The 19483-nt window shown below is 38.9% G+C and overlaps 1 protein-coding gene across 1 annotated transcript in view; it reads right to left on the bottom strand.

Annotated features, from left to right (window-relative positions):
• Positions 1 to 19483, bottom strand: part of LOC149146882 (sodium/hydrogen exchanger 5-like) — a 295386-nt gene that overhangs the window by 229480 nt on the left and 46423 nt on the right. Inside the window, 3 exon segments of the mRNA XM_089445932.1 lie at positions 11553 to 11650; positions 11785 to 11804; positions 12048 to 12110. Coding sequence (XP_089302058.1) covers positions 11553 to 11650; positions 11785 to 11804; positions 12048 to 12110 — 181 coding nt within the window.

The following is a 19483-nucleotide window of genomic DNA, read 5'->3' as shown; positions in this document are numbered from 1 at the left end:
GCTTGATGCATTACTTTTTGGGTTTGGAGGTGTGGCAGGAGGAGGGGCATTTCTTCCTGGGGCAGGGGAAGTATATTGTGGACATCCTTGGCAGATTCCACATGGAGGATTGTAAACCCATGTCAACACCGATGATCACCAACTGGAAGAAGCTTCATGCTTCGGATTCCGAGTTGGTGGATCCCACATTGTACAGGCAGCTGATTGGTTCCTTGATGTATTTGGTCAACACTAGACCAGATATTTGTTTTGCAGTCAACACGATGAGTCAGTTTATGTGTGAGCCTAGGAAGGTTCACTAAGTGGCTGTAAAACACATTTTGCGGTACTTGCAGGGGACAATGGATTATGGTCTGGACTACAGGCAGGGGGATGGAGTGAGATTGGCAGGTTATACTGATTCTGATTGGGCAGGTTGTGCTTCTGATAGGAAGAGCACTTCAGGGTGTTGTTTTGGGTTGGGTTCGGCAGTAGTGTCATGGTTCAGTCGGAAGCAGCAGTCAATAGCATTGAGTTCAGCGGAAGCAGAGTATATGGCAGCCAGTTTAGCTAGTTGTGAGGCCATCTGGCTTCGCAAGATGTTGTTTGACTTATTTGGTCAGCCGTTGAGACCTTCAGTGATTTACTGTGATAATCAGAGTTGCATTAAACTCACAGAGAATCCAGTGTTTCATGACAAGTCAAAGCATATCGGGATCAAATATCATTTCATCAGAGACTACGTTCAGAAGGGAGCTGTGAAGCTTGCGTATATTCCCACTGATGAGCAGGTTGCAGATATTCTTACCAAAGCCTTACCACAGGGCAAGCATGTCTACTTTAGAGACAAGATGAGTGTGGTGAGGAACTCCTTCCTCGGTAAGAGGGAGTGTTGAAATTTGGTACCGGAGGACAGGTGGTTCCCTAAGGCTTTGATCTTTGGCCTAGGGAAAAGTGTCCAAAAGAATTTAATTTCTCTTAAAGTGACTTTATAATTTTTATAAAGTCAAATCTAATTTAAAAGTGACTTTAAGTGATAAAGTTACTAAAGTCTAATTTTAAAGTGACTTTAATAAAGTCAATGTAAAATTAGAAAGGAAAAGTGACTTGGGAAATAAATGACTAAGTGGGTCTTTATTAAAGTGGGGTGAATTAAAAAAATAGAAAGTGAGATTTAAATGAGCATTTAATCTCAGCCCTAGATCTCAATCTATTTCAGCCATTGGATTTAAGGATTCCCCAAAAGTCACTTAAGGTTAGATTAAAGGAGGGAAAGGAGGAAAAGGTCATTCATTCTTTTCATGAGCAGATTGAGAGAAGGAGAGCAAGAGAGCAAGGGAGATTTCTGGACAGTGAGGAGAAGGAGGCAGCAGCGTGGCACACATTCCAAGGCAACGTTTCAGCAAGTCCGTACCGCTGAGTTAGCACACAGTGAAAGGCAGGTTTTGGGCACGATTTTCTAGAAAGGTCGTACAGCAATTTTGGTTCAGATTCCAAGGAGGTCGTACAGCAAGTTAGCACAAAAATCGAGGAGCAGAAAATCTGAAGTTTGCTGGCACATTTTTCAAGGGAGGCCTATAGCAAGTGGTTGTACTTTGGCACGCTTTTCTAGGCAAAAATCCGTACAGCCGTACTGTTGGTTTCTGCACAAAAATAGAGGAAAATTGTACAGCAGCATGCATGCTTTTCTAGGCAGCTCGTACAGCAACATTTAAGGCTGAAATTTGGGCACAAAAATCGAGGAGGCCGTACAGCATTTATTGCTGTTCTGTTTTGCTGTTTGCAAGTTTTTCCAGTTGGCTGTGAGGCATGGAAAACGAGATAAGTTGTAAAAGTTTGCTTGTTGATTTTTTGCTGAATATTTCTCTTACTGTAAAAGCATTTTCCAGAAATAAGAAGGAGCTTTCGAACTGGTTTTCCCCAAGAGTTGTAAGGGGTTTTTCCAGGGTCACCTTGACCAAAAATCATTGTGTTTAAATGTGTTAAATGGCTGTATGTGCTGATATTTATTTCTGCATTTTCCAGCATTCTGTTATATTTCCAGAATTTGTGTTTTCAGCAAAATTTATTTTCTTCTTGTTGAATGTATGGATATGGGAAAGGGCATTTAACTATTTTGGAGAAATAAGGTGAAACTGAAAACCGGGGTGGGAAATGAGAAATTTCTACGATGAGCTAAGTGCCTTGGAGACAATTTGAAGGCAGTGGTGAAGGTCAAGATATTGTCAGGGCTCATTGTAGATGATATTGGAAGCCATGAAGAATTAGTGATCTTATCTTGACGAATTGAAGTTGTGGGTTGGAGCCTTAGAGGATAGGAGTCGTCAAGAAGACCAAGTTGGTGCATGTACTAGAGATAGGGTTGGAGCCCTAGAGGTTGGAGCCTCAAAGTGACAAGGTTGGAGCCTTGGGAAGATAGGATTGGAGCCCTAGAGGTTGAAGCCTCATGAAGTCCAAGTCGATGCTTGGCAAAGTACAGGTTGGTGCCTGGTAGGATTGAAAATTGGTGTCTTCATCTAGGGTTGGAGCCCTACACATTTTTGTCCTTGATTCATTGTAAAGAGGATTGGAGTCCTCGTCATTGATTAATAAAATTATTATTCTATCATTGTTTATTTTGTGTTATAATTATAAGTGATCTTAACTAGTAAAAATAACAATTGACAAGAAATGTTGATTCACCCCCCCTCTCAATATTTCCAACAAAGCTAATAAAATCAACACTCCCTCCCAGCGAGCAAGGTATTCTACACCACCCCTAGCTTATCTCTGCGTAAAATAAATTTCCCCTTCACTAGGGCCTTGGTGAGAATATTTGCAACTTGTTCATCTATGGAGATATATTGGAGCTTTACAACTACTCTCTGAACCCTATATCTGATGAAATGATATGTGATCTCTATTTGCTTGAACTTGTCATGAAACATTGGATTCTCAAAAAGCTTGATACAACTTTGATTATCACAATGAATCATTGTTGAATCCAACTCAAAACCAAATAACCCTATAAGCATCTTGCGAAGCTAAATGACCTCACAACTCGCCAAGGTATATGTCATATACTCCATCTCTACTGAGCTAAAGTCAGAAGATGATCTCCTGTTGACACGTAGTGGGGCCGTCAATTTCTGCAAGCTCTACCACTCCTGAAATACCCACTCGCCAAGGTATATGTCATATACTCCATCTCTACTGAGCTAAAGTCAGAAGATGATCTCCTGTTGACACGTAGTGGGGCCGTCAATTTCTGCAAGCTCTACCACTCCTGAAATACCCACTCGCCAAGGTATATGTCATATACTCCATCTCTACTGAGCTAAAGTCAGAAGATGATCTCCTGTTGACACGTAGTGGGGCCGTCAATTTCTGCAAGCTCTACCACTCCTGAAATACCTACTGAAGAATCGAAAAGCTGCATTAACTGTAATAATTTCTGATACTCTCGGCATGAGTCTCTCAAATGCCGACATACATATTCGGCAATTTGTGTGATCTTCAAATGCCGACATACATATTCATCTTCCTTCAAAAACCCCAAAGTTGCAAATTGATTGATGGATTGCACTAGTTGAAGAAACTGCTTCGCCTTGAAAACGTTTTCGCTCCTGCACGTCAATGTAATCCGGCGGACCCTCGGCCTCACCGCAGCGTTTTAATACTAAGGCGGTTTCCAATTGAGTCTAAAGGGCGCAGAAAGAAGCTACATGAGGTTGGTTGTATATGCTTCACGTGTTTTAAGAATATCGGTGTTTTTCTAAGCAGAACTCGAACTTTCTATTGATGTCATTGTATTTTCATATCAATATCGATGTCTGACATTAAAAATGCTAGCAATGGTGTAAAAACAAGCACAAATATTATATTGTAGACGCTAATGCATCTCCGCATTACCTGTCGGCTAACAATTGCGTGAGTCTGAGAAGCCCCAAATTGTTAAGACCAACCCATTCAATCGAACTCAAAATCCATGGTTACAGTGGCCTTCGAACCACTAACCCTACACGCACAAATGGAAACCTAAACCCCAATCATCAGAGCATTCGATGAGCGTGGTCAAAGCATTCGATGACTGGTTGCTTGATTCATTCGGGAATGAATGAGATGCGATGCAGCAGCTCTTTAGCATTTTTTTAACAAACTGTTCAAATATTGACAAACATTTCCGAGTTTGCATCATTGTAATTTTTAAGTATTCAGATATTGAAGTTATGATATGAGTATGGATGAACAGCTGGTCTAGAGAATCAAAGGGATTTATATTGTAGACGCTAATGCAAAGTTATTTCCCACAGAAATCTTTTGAGTACAATTTCACTGTACATCAGTAAAAGTTTTTTTATCAGCAGAAATTTCTTATCAGCAGAAGTTTTTTTTTACAAAATGCATTCAATCATCTCTATGGTCGGAATAGTTCTCACTGGCAAGGAGAACTATTCTGAATGGTCTCGGATGGTAAAACACACCCTCATCTACAATGAGCTATGGAAAGGAGTGTGTGTCGGAGAAGAAGACAAAGACCCTGTGCAGCCTACATCAGATAAAGAACTTGTCATTTGGGAAAACAAGAACAGCAAAGCCTATGCATTGATCGCAGCATCTGTAAATGAAGAAGTAAGTCGTCATATTTCATCCTATTCCACTGCCTTTGAAGCTTTATAAAAGCTGAAAGAACTCTATGATTCACATTCTGCACTTGAAGTTGTTCAGCTCATGATTAAACTCTTCACTCTTGAACTGAAAAATAATGATCCCCTTGCTCTTGCATCTGAAATAAAGTCTATAATGCATGATATTAAATCCACTAAGGTTGAGCTGGATATCTCTCTTATTGCCTTTCTCAAAGCACTCTATCCTACCTACTCCAATTATCTTGAGTCTTTACAAGCAAATGGAAATCTTAAAGACATAACCTTTGAGTCTCTTGTGAAAAAGTTTGCTGAAAGAGAGAAAGCCTTTGGAAAGAAAACAGTCCCTGAATCTTCTGAAGAGACTGTTTGCCTTGCTCATAAAGAAAAGCATCCTGCTCAAGATTCTACAAGAGGAAGAGGTGGACGAAGAGGAAGAGGAAGATACTTCAGAGGCAGGGGGGGCAGACATTCTCAAGCAGAAAAGGCAGATCTGCATTGCATTCGCTGCAAACGAAATGGATCACATGATGCTTCTACATGCAAGCTACCATGGGAAAAGATTGAGAAGAGAAGAAATCAGCAGAAAGGTAAAACTGATGACACAGACAAAGGTAAAGCACCTGAATCCGCTCACTATATTGAGGCACAATGTAACATTGGAGTAAATGAAGATTTGTTTAATGCTTCACTTGCTTCTTCGAAAAATGACTGGTTGCTTGATTCAGGAGCAACCTGTCATATGACTCATAGGAAAGATTTTTTTGAAGATTTCACTGACAATGTTGATGGAGCAGTATACTTTGCAGATCAGTCAAAAATCAAGCCATCAGGGCTTGGCACAATCAGGCTTAAACTGCCTGGTCTTCCAGACTTTCTTCTGGATCATGTTCTATATCTCCCACAGCTCAAGAGAAACTTGCTGTCCCTGGTCCACATCCACCAGCAAGGTCACTCCATTCACATGTTTGATGGAAAGCTTGAGGTAAGAAAGGCATCTGACCACTCACTTGTCATGAGGGGTATAGAAGAAGAAAGACTTCTTAAACTGCAAGGAACCTCTGCTCATGCACAACATTTCTCATATATTTCTCATCATGAAGAAGGTACACTTCCGTCAAGTTTATTATGGCATGCTAGATTTGGACATTTAAACTATGATAGTCTCCGCTTGTTGAAGAAAAATGGTGTTGCTGGTTTGCCTACAATTCCTAGAAAACATAAGCAATGTGATGCTTGCATTCTAGGAAAGCATAGCAAACAGTCTTTTCATGATTCACATTCAAAAGCACATAGGAAGCTTGAACTCATTCATTCAGATTTATGTGGTCCAATGCCTGTTTCTTCTGCAAATGGAAATAAATATATCATGACATTTATTGATGATTACACCAGAATGTGTTGGGTTTATTTATTGAAGAACAAATCTGATGCTTTTCAAACATTCAAGAATTTTCATAAGTGGATTGAAAATGATGCACAATCTCATATTGGGTCTATTCGCACTGATAATGGAAAAGAATATACATCAAATGAATTTGCAAACTATCTTCGCCAACATGGGATCAAACATCAAACAACTGTACCTTATAATCCCCAACAGAATGGTGTAGCAGAAAGAATGAATAGAACAATCTTGAATATGGTACGATCCATGCTTTTCTTCAAAAATGTAAAGACAATGTTTTGGGCTGATGTTGTTCTATGTGCTGCATATATAAAGAATAGATGTCCATCTAGTGCTATAAGAAACAAGACTCCTTATGAATTGTGGTATGGACATGTTCCTTCGGTAAAACATCTCAGGATCTTTGATTCCACCTGTTATGCTTTAATACCAAAGGTACATAGAAACAAACTTGGTGCTAGAAGTCGCAAGTGTATCTTCCTGGGGTATTCAAACACATCTAAAGCATGCCGCCTCTATGATGAAGTAAATAAAAAGTTTGTTTTATCTAGAGATGTCATTTTTCTTGAATCATCCAAATCTGACAGTGTTGTTGAGCGGCAACTTGATCGCTTGGATAGATTCACAAAACCGAAATCATTTCAAGAGTTTGATAATCAGATTCCACATCTTGAAGGGGGGATTCCTATACTAGATCAACATGTGGAATCTTCTTCTGAAGAACAATCTCCCCTGCATGACACTCCAACAACGGATGATGCTTTAAGTGATGTAATTGATAGAATTGGGAGACTCAATCTTGATTCAGACCCAACTCAATCAACAGAGCAGCCTGGACCATCTCAGAAAGGTCCCCCAAAGTGGCTGACAAAGACACTTGAAAGTGTTCATCCTGATGAAATTGGAAAAACAGGAACCAGAAATACAAACCGACAAGATGGAGGTGATGTAGATAACTCTAATTCACCTGTTGATATGGATGTTACTTATGATTGTGAATTGAACTTGTCTACAGATTTTGAACCAACTTCCTTCAAAGAAGCTACTTCTCATGATGAATGGAAAGAAGCGATGCAGAAAGAGTATGATGCCCTCATAAAGAATGGCACTTGGAAGCTGGTTGATCCTCCATTTGGAACCAAACCAATTGGCTGCAAGTGGGTCTACAAGAACAAATACAAAGCTGATGGCTCACTTGACAAGCACAAAGCTAGGCTTGTGGCAAAAGGTTTTGCACAGAAGGAAGGGGTCGATTATGAAGAAACTTTTGCCCCCACAGAAAAATGGACCACCATCCGGACACTCTTTGCACTAGCTGCTCAGAACGGTTGGAAAGTCCATCAAATGGATGTAAAAACTGCATTCTTGAATGGAGATCTAAAAGACAATGTTTTTATGTCCCAGCCTGAAGGATTTGCTGTGAAAGGACATGAACATAAAGTATGCAAACTTGTGAAGTCCTTGTATGGCCTCAAACAAGCACCACGAGCCTAGTATGAAAAACTAACTGAGCATCTTCTGAAACTCAACTTCAATCATTTTGATCTTGATGATGCAACTTTATTTGTCAAGAAAGTTGGCAAAACAGTTGTATATCTTGTGGTATATGTAGATGATCTTTTAATGATAGGGAACAATGAAAGCTATATTGCATCCATAAAGAAAGAATTAGGAAAAAATTTTGAAATGACTGATTTGGGCTATGTTCATTACTATCTTGGCATTGAAGTAACCCAACATCCAAAGTCCATATTTCTTTCTCAAAAGAAATACATTGGAGATTTGTTAAACAGATTTGGCATGACAGAGTGCAATCCCCTTTCTACTCCAATGGAACAAAACTTGAAGCTCACATCTATTGAAGGAAAGGAATTTGAGGATGCAACAAAGTATAGACAGCTTGTAGGAAGTCTCATCTACCTCACTACTACCAGACCAGACATTTCATTTGTTGTTGGAATCCTCTCCAGGTTTATGCAAAAGCCTTGTGAGGGACATTGGTCTGCTGCAAAAAGAGTTCTAAGGTACTTGAAGGGAACTCAAGACCTTGGAATCAAGTATACACAGGTGGACGACTTCAACTTGATTGGATACTCTGATTCAGACTTCGATGGAGACAAAGAAACTGGGGTATCTACTTCAGGATATGCTATGAGTCTTGGATCAGGAGCTGTCTCCTGGAGATCACGCAAACAATCAGTACCAGCAGATTCCACAACAGAAGCAGAATATGTGGCAGCAGCTGAAGCAACGAAAGAAATTGTGTGGCTCAGGAAAATTCTTGAAGATTTGCAGGTAAAACAAATACAATCAACTCCACTCATGATTGATAACACCTCTGCAATAAAGTTGGCCAAGAACCCAAAGTTCCATGATCGTACTAAGCACATCAATACTAAATATCATCTGATCTGACATCATGTTGAGGCCAAAACAATCCATCTCCGTCATTGTTCCACAAACGAGCAAATTGCAGACATCTTCACCAAAGCGCTTGGAAGAGAAAAGCTTGAAAGATTCAGAACGATTCTTGGACTCACCAACATCCCTTCAGATTAAGGGGGGGAATGTTGACACCTAATCCGAAACGGATGGGTGAACTGGACAGTCATCAAGAAGATGAACTGATCCGTCATATTTATGTATATAAATGTGTGTTAGCTAATGAATAATACATCAGTTTTTCTCCCGCTCATTCTGGAGTTACCCTGGCCTGACATCTCCTACTGAAACATGAGACCATTGTTGCTCCCAAACTAAAATACTACCCAGAGGTTCTCTTCTTGTCCACTACACTCCCAACCCATGTTGAGTCTATATAGCCCATTAATTGCACTCCACCACCCTTGACATATCTAAGCCCATACTCCATTGTTCCTCGTAGATACTTGAGCACATGCTCTATTGCCACCAAATGAACCTTGCTTGGCTCCACCATAAACTGGCTCAGTGTGTTCAGAGCAAAGCATATATCTAGCCTAGTGTTAACCAAATAAATTAGAGAACCTATTAGTTGCTTGTACAATGTGGGATCCACCAACTCAGACTTGAAAGCATTCAGCTTCCTCAAGTTGGTTATCATGGGTGTCGACATAGGCTACGATCCACCATCCTGAATTGTTAAAATTGGCAACTAGGGCCAAATTCCACTTTAGACAATTCATTTGATGGAGATGATGATTGCATTGAATTCCTCTTTTCAAGACGATCAAAAATGGAGATGATGATTGCAGAAATGCATTTTTGAATTTATGCCCACACTTGTAAATTGTCAAGGTCAGCCACATCATCATGTAGGCTCATGAAGCCCAAGAGACATGTCACTTCACCCTCAATGACTTGTATAAATATAAGTGACCTCTCACCTCATTTGGCATCATCATCAATCACACATTCTTCTCTCTCCTCTCATTGGTTCGTACAGCGATTGGGCAAAAAGATACATAGCCGAATAAATATCGCGATATTTTCTGTTTTGAAAATATCGGTAAAATATCGCCATATTTTGAAAATATCGGCTATGTTTAAAAATCTGAAAATTTTGATTTTTTATGCTTGTTGATATTTACCAATATTTTGCCGATATTTTCACAGATATTGCCGATAAGATGTTTTTTGGACCCTCACCAATATTTTGTTGATACCGATATTATCAACACTGCACGTATGACAAGGAGGATGAATTTCAGACAGAATTACAAGGCTGGAAATTCCAGCTTTCCTTGCAGTTTGACCAGCGTTGACTTTGACTTTCGAGGTAGATTTTAAGTTCGATCTTTTGGGCAGTTTTCTTTTTGGGCAGGCCGCACTCATTGGCACAAAAACCGAGGTGTTCTGAGAACTTTGACTGCAGAGGTAAATTGCAGGTTGACTGCAGACTTAAGGACAGAGTTTGACCAAGTTTGACTGCTGACTTTGGGACTGTTTTGGGCTGACTTTGACCTCCTGTTCAGGCCGAGTTTGACTGGGTATGACCGAGCTTCTTTAAAGACATTTTGTTGTTACTTTGACCAATGTTGACTTTCTAGTTAGAGCTGAATTTGACTGCAGATTTGACAGGGTTGTTTTGACACTGATTTGGAAAGTCAACTTTGACTTTCTGTACTCTCTCTTTGCTGAACATTTGATATAATAATAAGAAAAAATGAGCAAATGGTTTTCCCCATCTTGGGGTTTTTCCCTGGCATTTGCCAAATCTGGTGTCCTCTTGTCTTGGCTTGTCTTCTGCTTTTTTATTCATGTTCTATCTACAGTTACTGTCAATATGATTTATAGTTAGTCTGATTGCTATTGAAAATCTAAATTGGAAATTGGGCGGGTAAGGGAACATTGAAGTAATTGTGTTAAGCATAAAACATACCATTGTTATCTAAAATTAACATGAATATCTTCAGGATTTCAACTGTATACTTCCCCTATCAAAGGAAGATCTCACTTCTTTGTTGCCACACCTCCAATCCCAAAAAGTAGTGCATCATGCCGATGTCCATCTCAAACTCGGCAGCTAAGCCTTTCTTGCACATCTCTATAAGCTTCTCTGGCCCTATGAGAAAGAGGCATCCACATACAATACGAAAAATGAGTGAATCATCACTAACTAATATGTAGTACAAGTTGGGATCTACCTCACTCTTGGTGAATCCCATGCCTAGCAGATACCCATCAATCCTTGAGTACCATGCTCTATGTGTCTGTTTGAGACTGTATAGCAGCTTCTTCAACCTCCATACATGAGAATCCCTCCCATGCACCTCAAAACATTATGGCTTCTTGATATACACCTCTTCCTCCATCACACCATTGAAGAAGGTTGTCTTCACATCCCTCTAATGTATCCCCTGCCCCATCTCTGAAGTAATAGATATGACAGCCCTGATTGAAGTGTATTTAGGCCTGGAGCGAATGTCTCCTCATAATCCACTCACTCCTTATGGGAGAACCCCCTTGCCATGAACCTAGCCTTGTACTTCTCAATGGTCCCATCTGCAGCGTGTTTGATCTTGAAGATCCATCACAAACTGACCATTGATTTTCCCTTTGGCCTAGGGACAATATCCCATACATCGTTCTTCATAATGGAAGAATACTAGTGATCCATTGATTCTCGAGGACATTTACTATAACTCAAAGATTTCTAACAAAATTCTGTGATACAATTGGAACCATATAAAATCGATATTGTTTTGCTCAATTTCAACTGTCATAGTTTCCTACAGTGTCACTAAGGTGGCCCCTCAACTTACTCAATGTGTCATCTTGTGCTTCAATCATTGCTCAAAATATCATTCGCATAACCTTCAATACCCTTACATGTACAGTCTCAAATTCCAGAATTTGAAATTAGACTTGATCATGGGCTAATAAAGCAGAATTTCATGCAATGTAGGTGAAACATCACCAAATAATTTGTCCAAAATCTAGAGATGCCTATTACACTCTATTATTGTTGCTTTAACTATTTTTTCATTTTTTACAATGCAAAAGATTATAAATTTGTCAATTTAATTATAAGAAATGACCAAAAGTTCTGAACTTCAAACCTGTGGACATGGAACCAAAGAAAGTTTCAATAAACCTCCACACTGCAGTTAACATGCTCTGGTTGGTTGCTGCATGCTGACGGACTGATAACATCGTCCTGCCCATATGGACATCAGGTTTATTTCAATGTTAGCAATCTAGATTAGCATACTAATGCATTTGAAATAACAAAAACTATCCTCATAAAATTAAAGAAATAATTTCCATCTCCTGTGCTCTAATAATACTGACCTGTAGAGAGATATCGCCACCTTAGAAAGGATCCCCATGGCACGACAGCAAGATGTCAGAAGAATCAGAATCTAAACTATTTGGCAAACTCAAGACTATAATATTATATTGATATAAGGCAATCAATTGTAGCATTTCAATGCTTGAATTATCAATTCAATAGGTATAAAAGAGAATAGAATGACAATTCAAGGTTTATATTTTGCAGAAGAGCAACATTATAATGAAATGCAAACATTTTTCTAGGGGCTTTGAAAACTTACTGCATCATTTAGAACTGATTCTCCAAAGACCAAAGCGTAAAGGTTAGTATCACAACCTAGTTCCTGAACAAAAAGATATAGTCAGAAAAAAAGCTACCTAAACAAACATATTAACACAAAACACATGCCAGCAGACAAATATGTCTTTACTAACAAAGAGGTTTAGCTACAAGTAAATTAGTGCACTAGCTAACATCAAATGGATGTGAAGACTGCTTTCCTCAATGGAGTGATTGAGGAGGTGTATATTGAGCAGCCTCAAGGCTGTGAGGTGCATGTGAGAGAGTCTCATGTATGCAGGTTGAAGAATGCCCTTTATGGGCTGAAACACGCTCCGCCCGCATTGTACGCCACGGTCGATGGATATATTCTTGGTTTGGGCTTCACCAAGAGTGAAGCGGACTCCAACTAGTACCATGTACTCGTTGAGGGTCAACCACTCATCTTGGTACTTTATGTGGACGATCACTTTGTTATGTAAAAATTAGTTAGATTAGGTTATTATTAAATATTAGTTAAATTAGATGAAAGGGCACGATCATAAGATCATGCCCTTTCCCCAAAGGGTGTTCCTGGCGGTATATAAGCCAGGCTCCCGCAATTGTAATCTCATCATCTGTAATTTTCATCTTATTAATAAAATATTTATATATATATTCTGCGTATCAAGCATTTTCTGTTTCATTGGTATCGGAGCAGTTCGTTCTCGGTCTACAGTTGTCCGCCCGCTGCTCACAGCCTGCCGTCCGTTCGCTGCCCACAGACTTCCAATACCATTGCCGTCCGCGTCCCCCGTCCCCGCTGCGTCCGTCCCATACTTACCACCACAAACCTTTCTTCTCATTACATGCAGACCACGTCGTCGATCTAAGTGATCTGCCCTCCTATCTCTTGTCATTCATAAAGCCACCCACGTTCCAGTCGCGTCCCTATTCACCCTCAAAGCACGGCATACAGGATCACTTTGACATTTCTCTGTTGTGTCCGGTCCTCATCACAGTCGACATTCACGTCCCTCCGCTACCCTGTCGTCCTCGACCATCGACCCTATCTGCCATCGTGTCGCTGCCTCTGCACTGTCCAGGCTTACCACTGTCCACAGCGCCGCACCGGTTCCCACTCACCAGTAAAACGTAGCCATCCGCACTCAACAGGTGATAAACTGCGATATTCCGTTCCTATCCGCCATTAGTCCTGGTCATCGGTCCGCTGGATAAACTGCGGATATTCGCGATTGTTTAAAACAGTCAACCGGTTTCGTCAGCCAACGCGACTGTCCAGATTGACATTTATGATATATAAAAAAAAATAATTATAACGTGATTATAATTATAACGTGATTTGGTTATATATATATATCATATTTAATTTATATATAATATATATATATAATCTAAGTTATATTATAACTTTAATTTATATATATAAGGTTAATAATTATAAATTATAATTATTATAATTTATAATTAATTAAAAAAAAATATTATTAATTAAATTAAATTATTAAATTAATTTAATTTAATTATTTAAAAAAAAAAAAGGGAAGGAAAAATATTTTAGCTGGCAAATAAATACACGCCTCCGCAAACCCGCTCAATGTCGACAATGACAATGGCGGATTTTCAAAAAAGGTTGTTGGATGCAGAGCAAAAAATAAATAACAACCACGACGAGGTCAGTAAAAGATTAAATGAAGTCGAGAGCAAGCTTGGGGAGCAAGCGGACAAAATCAAAAATCTTGAAGATACGACAAATCGAATAGAGATAAAGATGGAAAGTCAACATGTCCAAACAGGAGTAAACTTCAGAGAAGTCTTAACAATGCTGAAAAGTCTGTGTAAAAAGTCGAATTGTACACCCGAAGAGCTATTAAAAGATGGTGAAGAAAATCAAGAACATCTCTCATCAGATTCAACAAAGTCAACAAATTCTCATGAAAAGGTTGAATCCCCAAGAAAATCAGCGGCACCCCACCAAGAAGCAAGTAACACTGCCTTTACAAACAAGCAACTTTGGGATACCCTTAATAATCAACACCCTTTTTTTGCTCAACCATTAGCCACATACCAGAAGAGGGTAAAGGTTGAGATGCCTAAATTCGATGGGAACGAAAAAAACAATGTTGCATGGATAAATAAAGCAGAAGAATACTTTGAGATATATGACATCACTGACGATGACGAAAAACTCAAACATGCATCCATGAAAATGGAGGGAGAAGCATATAACTGGTATATGTGGTGGAAAAAGACAACACACGTCATTAGCTGGAGGAGATTTAAAGATGCATTTTTCAAAAGATTCCAAGGTGTAAAGGAAGAAGAGTTCTTTTCAAAACTCATCAAATTACGACAAAAAGGAAGTGTGGATGAATACACTCAAGAATGGGAGACCTTAGTAACTCGAGTGCCTGGGTTATCGGAATCTCGTTTAATTCAGTCATACATCTCAGGACTTAAAACCCATTTACAAGTAGAACTTGAGATGCATGACATTTCATCAATAGAAGTAGCAAGACGAAAAGCAAAAACAGCCGAAAAGAAATTCGAACAAATATTTTGGTAAAAAGCCGAAAAAACATATGCAAGACGAAGAACACCTCAGTATGCAGACGCAAAAAATACAAGATATGTTCCACCACATCGTCGTGAAGATGAAAAATCTAATTTGGAAGCGCAAAGGATAAAGGAGGGTAAATGCAAGCGCTGTGGTGAAAAGTGGGATCCCAAACATAGGTGTGTTAAAGGAAAGGAACCAAAGAACCTATATAATTGTGAAGCAACCAATGATTCAAACAGTGAAGAGTCTGATATTGAAGAAACAGAAGATGCCCCAGAATTCTCACCAGAACTAGATGACGAAAGTATGCCGCAAGTGTCATTATCAGCTATGACAGGTATATCACAACCTCAGACTCTAAAATTAAAAGGACACATAAAGAAGAACAACGTGGTGGTTCTCATTGACTCTGGTAGCACACACAATTTTTTGGATGCAACCATGGCCAAGAGACTCAATATTTTTTCATTCCCTTTACCAAACATGAAGGTAATGGTAGCGGAAGGTAAGAGGATTGAAAAGGTGGGGAAATGCCATAAGGTTAAATTGCAAATTCAAGACTTCAGTTTAGAGTCTTCATTTTTCACAGTACCATTAGGAGGAGTAGATGTAGTTTTAGGTGTCCAATGGTTGCGAACTTTAGGTACTTATGCCGCTAACCACCAAGTACAATTTATAAAATTCAAATGGGGAGGTCAAAAGTACAAATTACATGGGTTCCAAGCACCAGAAAATCAAATTGTATCATCATCTCAGATGATGAAGATGATTCGAAAGGGAGCACCTGCTTATGTAGTACAATGTCATCAGTTAGAAATGTTATCTGCAAATATGACTAGTGAAGAGTCACCAGAGATACAAGATTTAATTAAGAAACATGAAGAAGTATTTCAAGATCTACCTCTAAAGATGCCACCTAATAGGGAAATTGAGCATACAATAGAAGTCAAGGCAGGATCAGACCCGGTTAACATCAAGCCATACCGATATCCACATCACCAAAAAACAGAAATCGAGAGATTAATCCAAGACCTCTTAAGGTGTGGAATCATCTCGAAAAGTAAAAGTCCTTATGCTGCTCCAGTGGTGTTGGTAAGGAAGAAAGATGGGTCATTCAAGCTATGTATTGACTATAGGGGATTAAACAAAATAACAATTAAAAACAAATTTCCAATCCCCTTTATCGACGAAATGTTGGATGAGCTACATGGCGCAAGGTATTTCTCAAAATTGGACCCAAGATCAGGTTACTATCAAATTAGAATAAGATTAGAAGACATACCAAAAACCGCATTTCGAACACATGAAGGTCATTATGAATTTAAAGTAATGCCGTTTGGATTAACCAATGCACCAGCAACGTTTCAAGCAACTATGAATGAATTATTTCGCCCACATCTCAGGAAGTTTGTATTAGTATTCTTTGACGATATTCTAATTTACAGTAAAACCTGGAAGGAGCACTTGCAACATTTGGATAAAGTTCTTACACTACTTAAAGAACACCAATTTTACGCAAAAAAATCCAAATGCACCTTCGGAAAGGAAGAAGTAGAATACCTTGGACACATTATATCCCATGAAGGTGTAAAGGTGGACCCTAACAAAATCCAAGCTATAAAAGAATGGACCAAACCTGTTAATATATCCAAGCTAAGAGGGTTCTTAGGTTTGACGGGATATTACCGAAGGTTTATTAAAAACTATGCACATATAACTGCACCTCTAACAAATCTTTTAAAGAAGAATTCGTTTCTATGGGATGAGGAAGCAGGAAGGTGTTTTGAAAAATTAAAAGAAATTATGTCTAATGCTCCCGTATTAGCAACACCAGATTTTTCTAAACCATTTATCATTGAGTGTGATGCTTCTGGATTCGGTATAGGTGCAGTACTAATGCAACAAGGACATCCAATAGCTTTTGAAAGTAGGAAGCTCAATAAAAGAGAACGCCTCAAATCCACATATAACAAAGAAATGCTCGCTATCATGCACGCACTAGCTAAGTGGAGGCAATATCTTTTGGGAAGTAAGCTTTCTATTCGAACAGACCATAACAGTCTCCAACATCTCCTTCAACAAAAAACACTTTCCGAAGAACAACAAAAATGGATTGAAAAAATTGCTGCTTTTGACTTGGAAATATTACATAAAAGAGGTAAAGACAATGTAGTAGCAGATGCCTTATCCAGGAAAGATGAAGAACCAACACTACTTGCAATGTCGGTTGTTGTTCCTGAGTGGCTTAACGAAATTCGAAGTGAGTATGCCAAAGATCCAGAAGTAACAGCAATAATCAATAACCTTCCCAATAACTCAAAATTTGAGTGGAAGAATGATATCTTATGGTATAAGGGAAGAATATATCTAAACACAAATTCCAAGTTTAAGTTTAAGATACTCAAGGAATTACATGACTCACCGTCAGCTGGTCAAGTAGGATTCTTTAAGACTTACTACAATGTACGTCAATCCTTCTTTTGGAAGGGAATGAATCGTGATATTCAGAAGTATGTAGCAGAGTGTGACACATGTCAAAGGAATAAAAGCGAAAATATTACGACACCAGGATTACTTCACCCCTTAAACATTCCAAATCAGAAGTGGGAAGAAATCTCAATGGACTTTATCGAAGGATTACCAGTATCTGAAGGCAAGGACAAGATTTTCGTAGTAGTCGACAGACTCACCAAATATGCTCACTTTATGGCAATAAAAAAGTCATACTCAGCAAAAGAAATTGCGGAAATATTTTGCAAAAATATATATAAGTTACACTGTTTTCCAAAAGTCATTGTAAGTGATAGAGATGCCAAGTTCAAAGGTAATTTCTGGAAGGAATTGTTCAACCATATAGGAACTTACCTAAATATGAGTTCCGCTTATCACCCGCAAACAGATGGTCAAACAGAAGTTGTCAATAAATGTTTGGAGGCCTACCTACGTTGCTATGCTACAGAAAAACAAAATAAATGGGTTCAATGGTTACACCTGGCTGAATGGTGGTATAACTCCACCTATCATACATCAGCGAAAATGACGCCATTTCAAGCCCTATATGGGTATGAACCCCCGAAATGGAAAGATCTAGCTATTGTCCAAACAAATTTACCTGTTGTTAAAGATCAACTAGAAGAAACCCAAAAAATCGTCCAAATATTAAAAGAAAACCTGAATAATGCAAGGAATCGTATGAAGCAACAAGCAGACCGTAACAGAACCGAAAGAGAGTTTGAAGTTGGAGAATGGGTATTTGTTAAGCTCCAACCATACAAACAATTATCCTTAAAACAGAAGGGAAAAAACAAATTGGCACCAAAGTTTTATGGACCTTATCAGATTAACAAAAAGATTACCCAAGTTGCGTATGGTTTAAGCCTTCCAGAGACAAGTCGTGTTCACAACGTCTTCCACGTATCTTGCCTTAAAAGGGCACTAGGTAACAATCAAACAACACAAACGACACTTCCATTCCTTGATGATGAAGGAAGAGTCATTTTAGAACCAGAAGGTATTTTGTCTACTAAAGAAAGAAAGCTTCGATATCGTACTATCAAGGAATATCTGATCAAGTGGAAGGACTTGCCCGAAGAAGAAGCTTCTTGGGAGAATGAAGCATTTTGTCAACAACATCCGTCGTTACGTATGCTTTGAGGACAAAGCATTCTTTCAAGAGGAAGGCAATGTTATGTAAAAATTAGTTAGATTAGGTTATTATTAAATATTAGTTAAATTAGATGAAAGGGCACGATCATAAGATCATGCCCTTTCCCCAAAGGGTGTTCCTGGCGGTATATAAGCCAGGCTCCCGCAATTGTAATCTCATCATCTGTTTCACACTTCTTGACAAGGTCAAAGAAGCTCATAGGGATGTGCAAGGAGGACCTTGCTTCAGAGTTCAAAATGAAGGACATCAGCTTGATGCACTACCTTTTGGGATTGAAGGTGTGGTAGCATCCAGGAGAAATTTTCCTTGGGCAGGGCAAATATGCAGTGGAAATCTTGAGGAGGTTTAGAATGGAGGATTGCAGGTTTGTGCCTACAGCAATAATCACTAACTTGAAGAAGTTGAGTGCTTCTAAGGATGAGTTCGTGGATCCCACACTGTATAGGAAGCTAATAGGTTCCTTGATGTATTTGGTCAACACTAGGTCGAATATCTGTTTTGATGTGAACAAACTCAGCCAGTTCATGGTAGAGCCAAGACAGGTTAATTGGGTGAAGTATAAAACTTCTGTAATAAACAGAATTAAATAAATATTTTATTAATAATTGAATGATGATTACATTTTTGTGAAAGGCCCGGGCTATATACCACCTTAGGTGCCTCTTGGTGAACGGGCATGATCTTTGATCATGCCAAAGATCATGCCCTTTTGCCTAATAAACTACAACTAACTAATTTTTACATAATATTAACTAATTTTTACATAACATTGCCTTCCTCTCGAAAAAATGCTTTGTTCTCAAAGCATACGTAACGACAGATGTTGTTGACAAAATGCCTCAGTCTCCCAAGAAGCTTCTTCTTCTGGTAAGTCCTTCCACTTAATCAAGTATTCCTTGATTGTACGATGTCGAAACTTTCTTTCTCTAGTAGATAAAATACCTTCTGGTTCTAGAATGACCCTTCCTTCATCATCCAGGGAGGGAAGCATTGTTTGCGTTGATTGATGGTCGCCTAGTGCCTTTTTAAGGCAAGAGACATGGAAGACATTGTGAACATGACTTTTCTTTAGAAGGCTTAAACCATATGCAACTTGGCTAATCTTTTTATTGATCTGATAAGGTCCATAGAACTTTGGTTCCAATTTATTTTTTCCTCCCTGTTTTAAGGAAGATTGTTTGTATGGTTGGAGCTTGACAAACACCCATTC

This window comes from Pinus tabuliformis, chromosome 9 (genome assembly GCF_031772625.1).
Source record: "Pinus tabuliformis cultivar Carrire ecotype Pingquan chromosome 9, CPIR1, whole genome shotgun sequence".
Lineage (NCBI taxonomy): Eukaryota > Viridiplantae > Streptophyta > Pinopsida > Pinales > Pinaceae > Pinus > Pinus tabuliformis.
The sequence above is the reverse complement of the archived record's forward strand: the minus strand, read 5'-3'. Positions and strand labels throughout refer to the sequence as shown.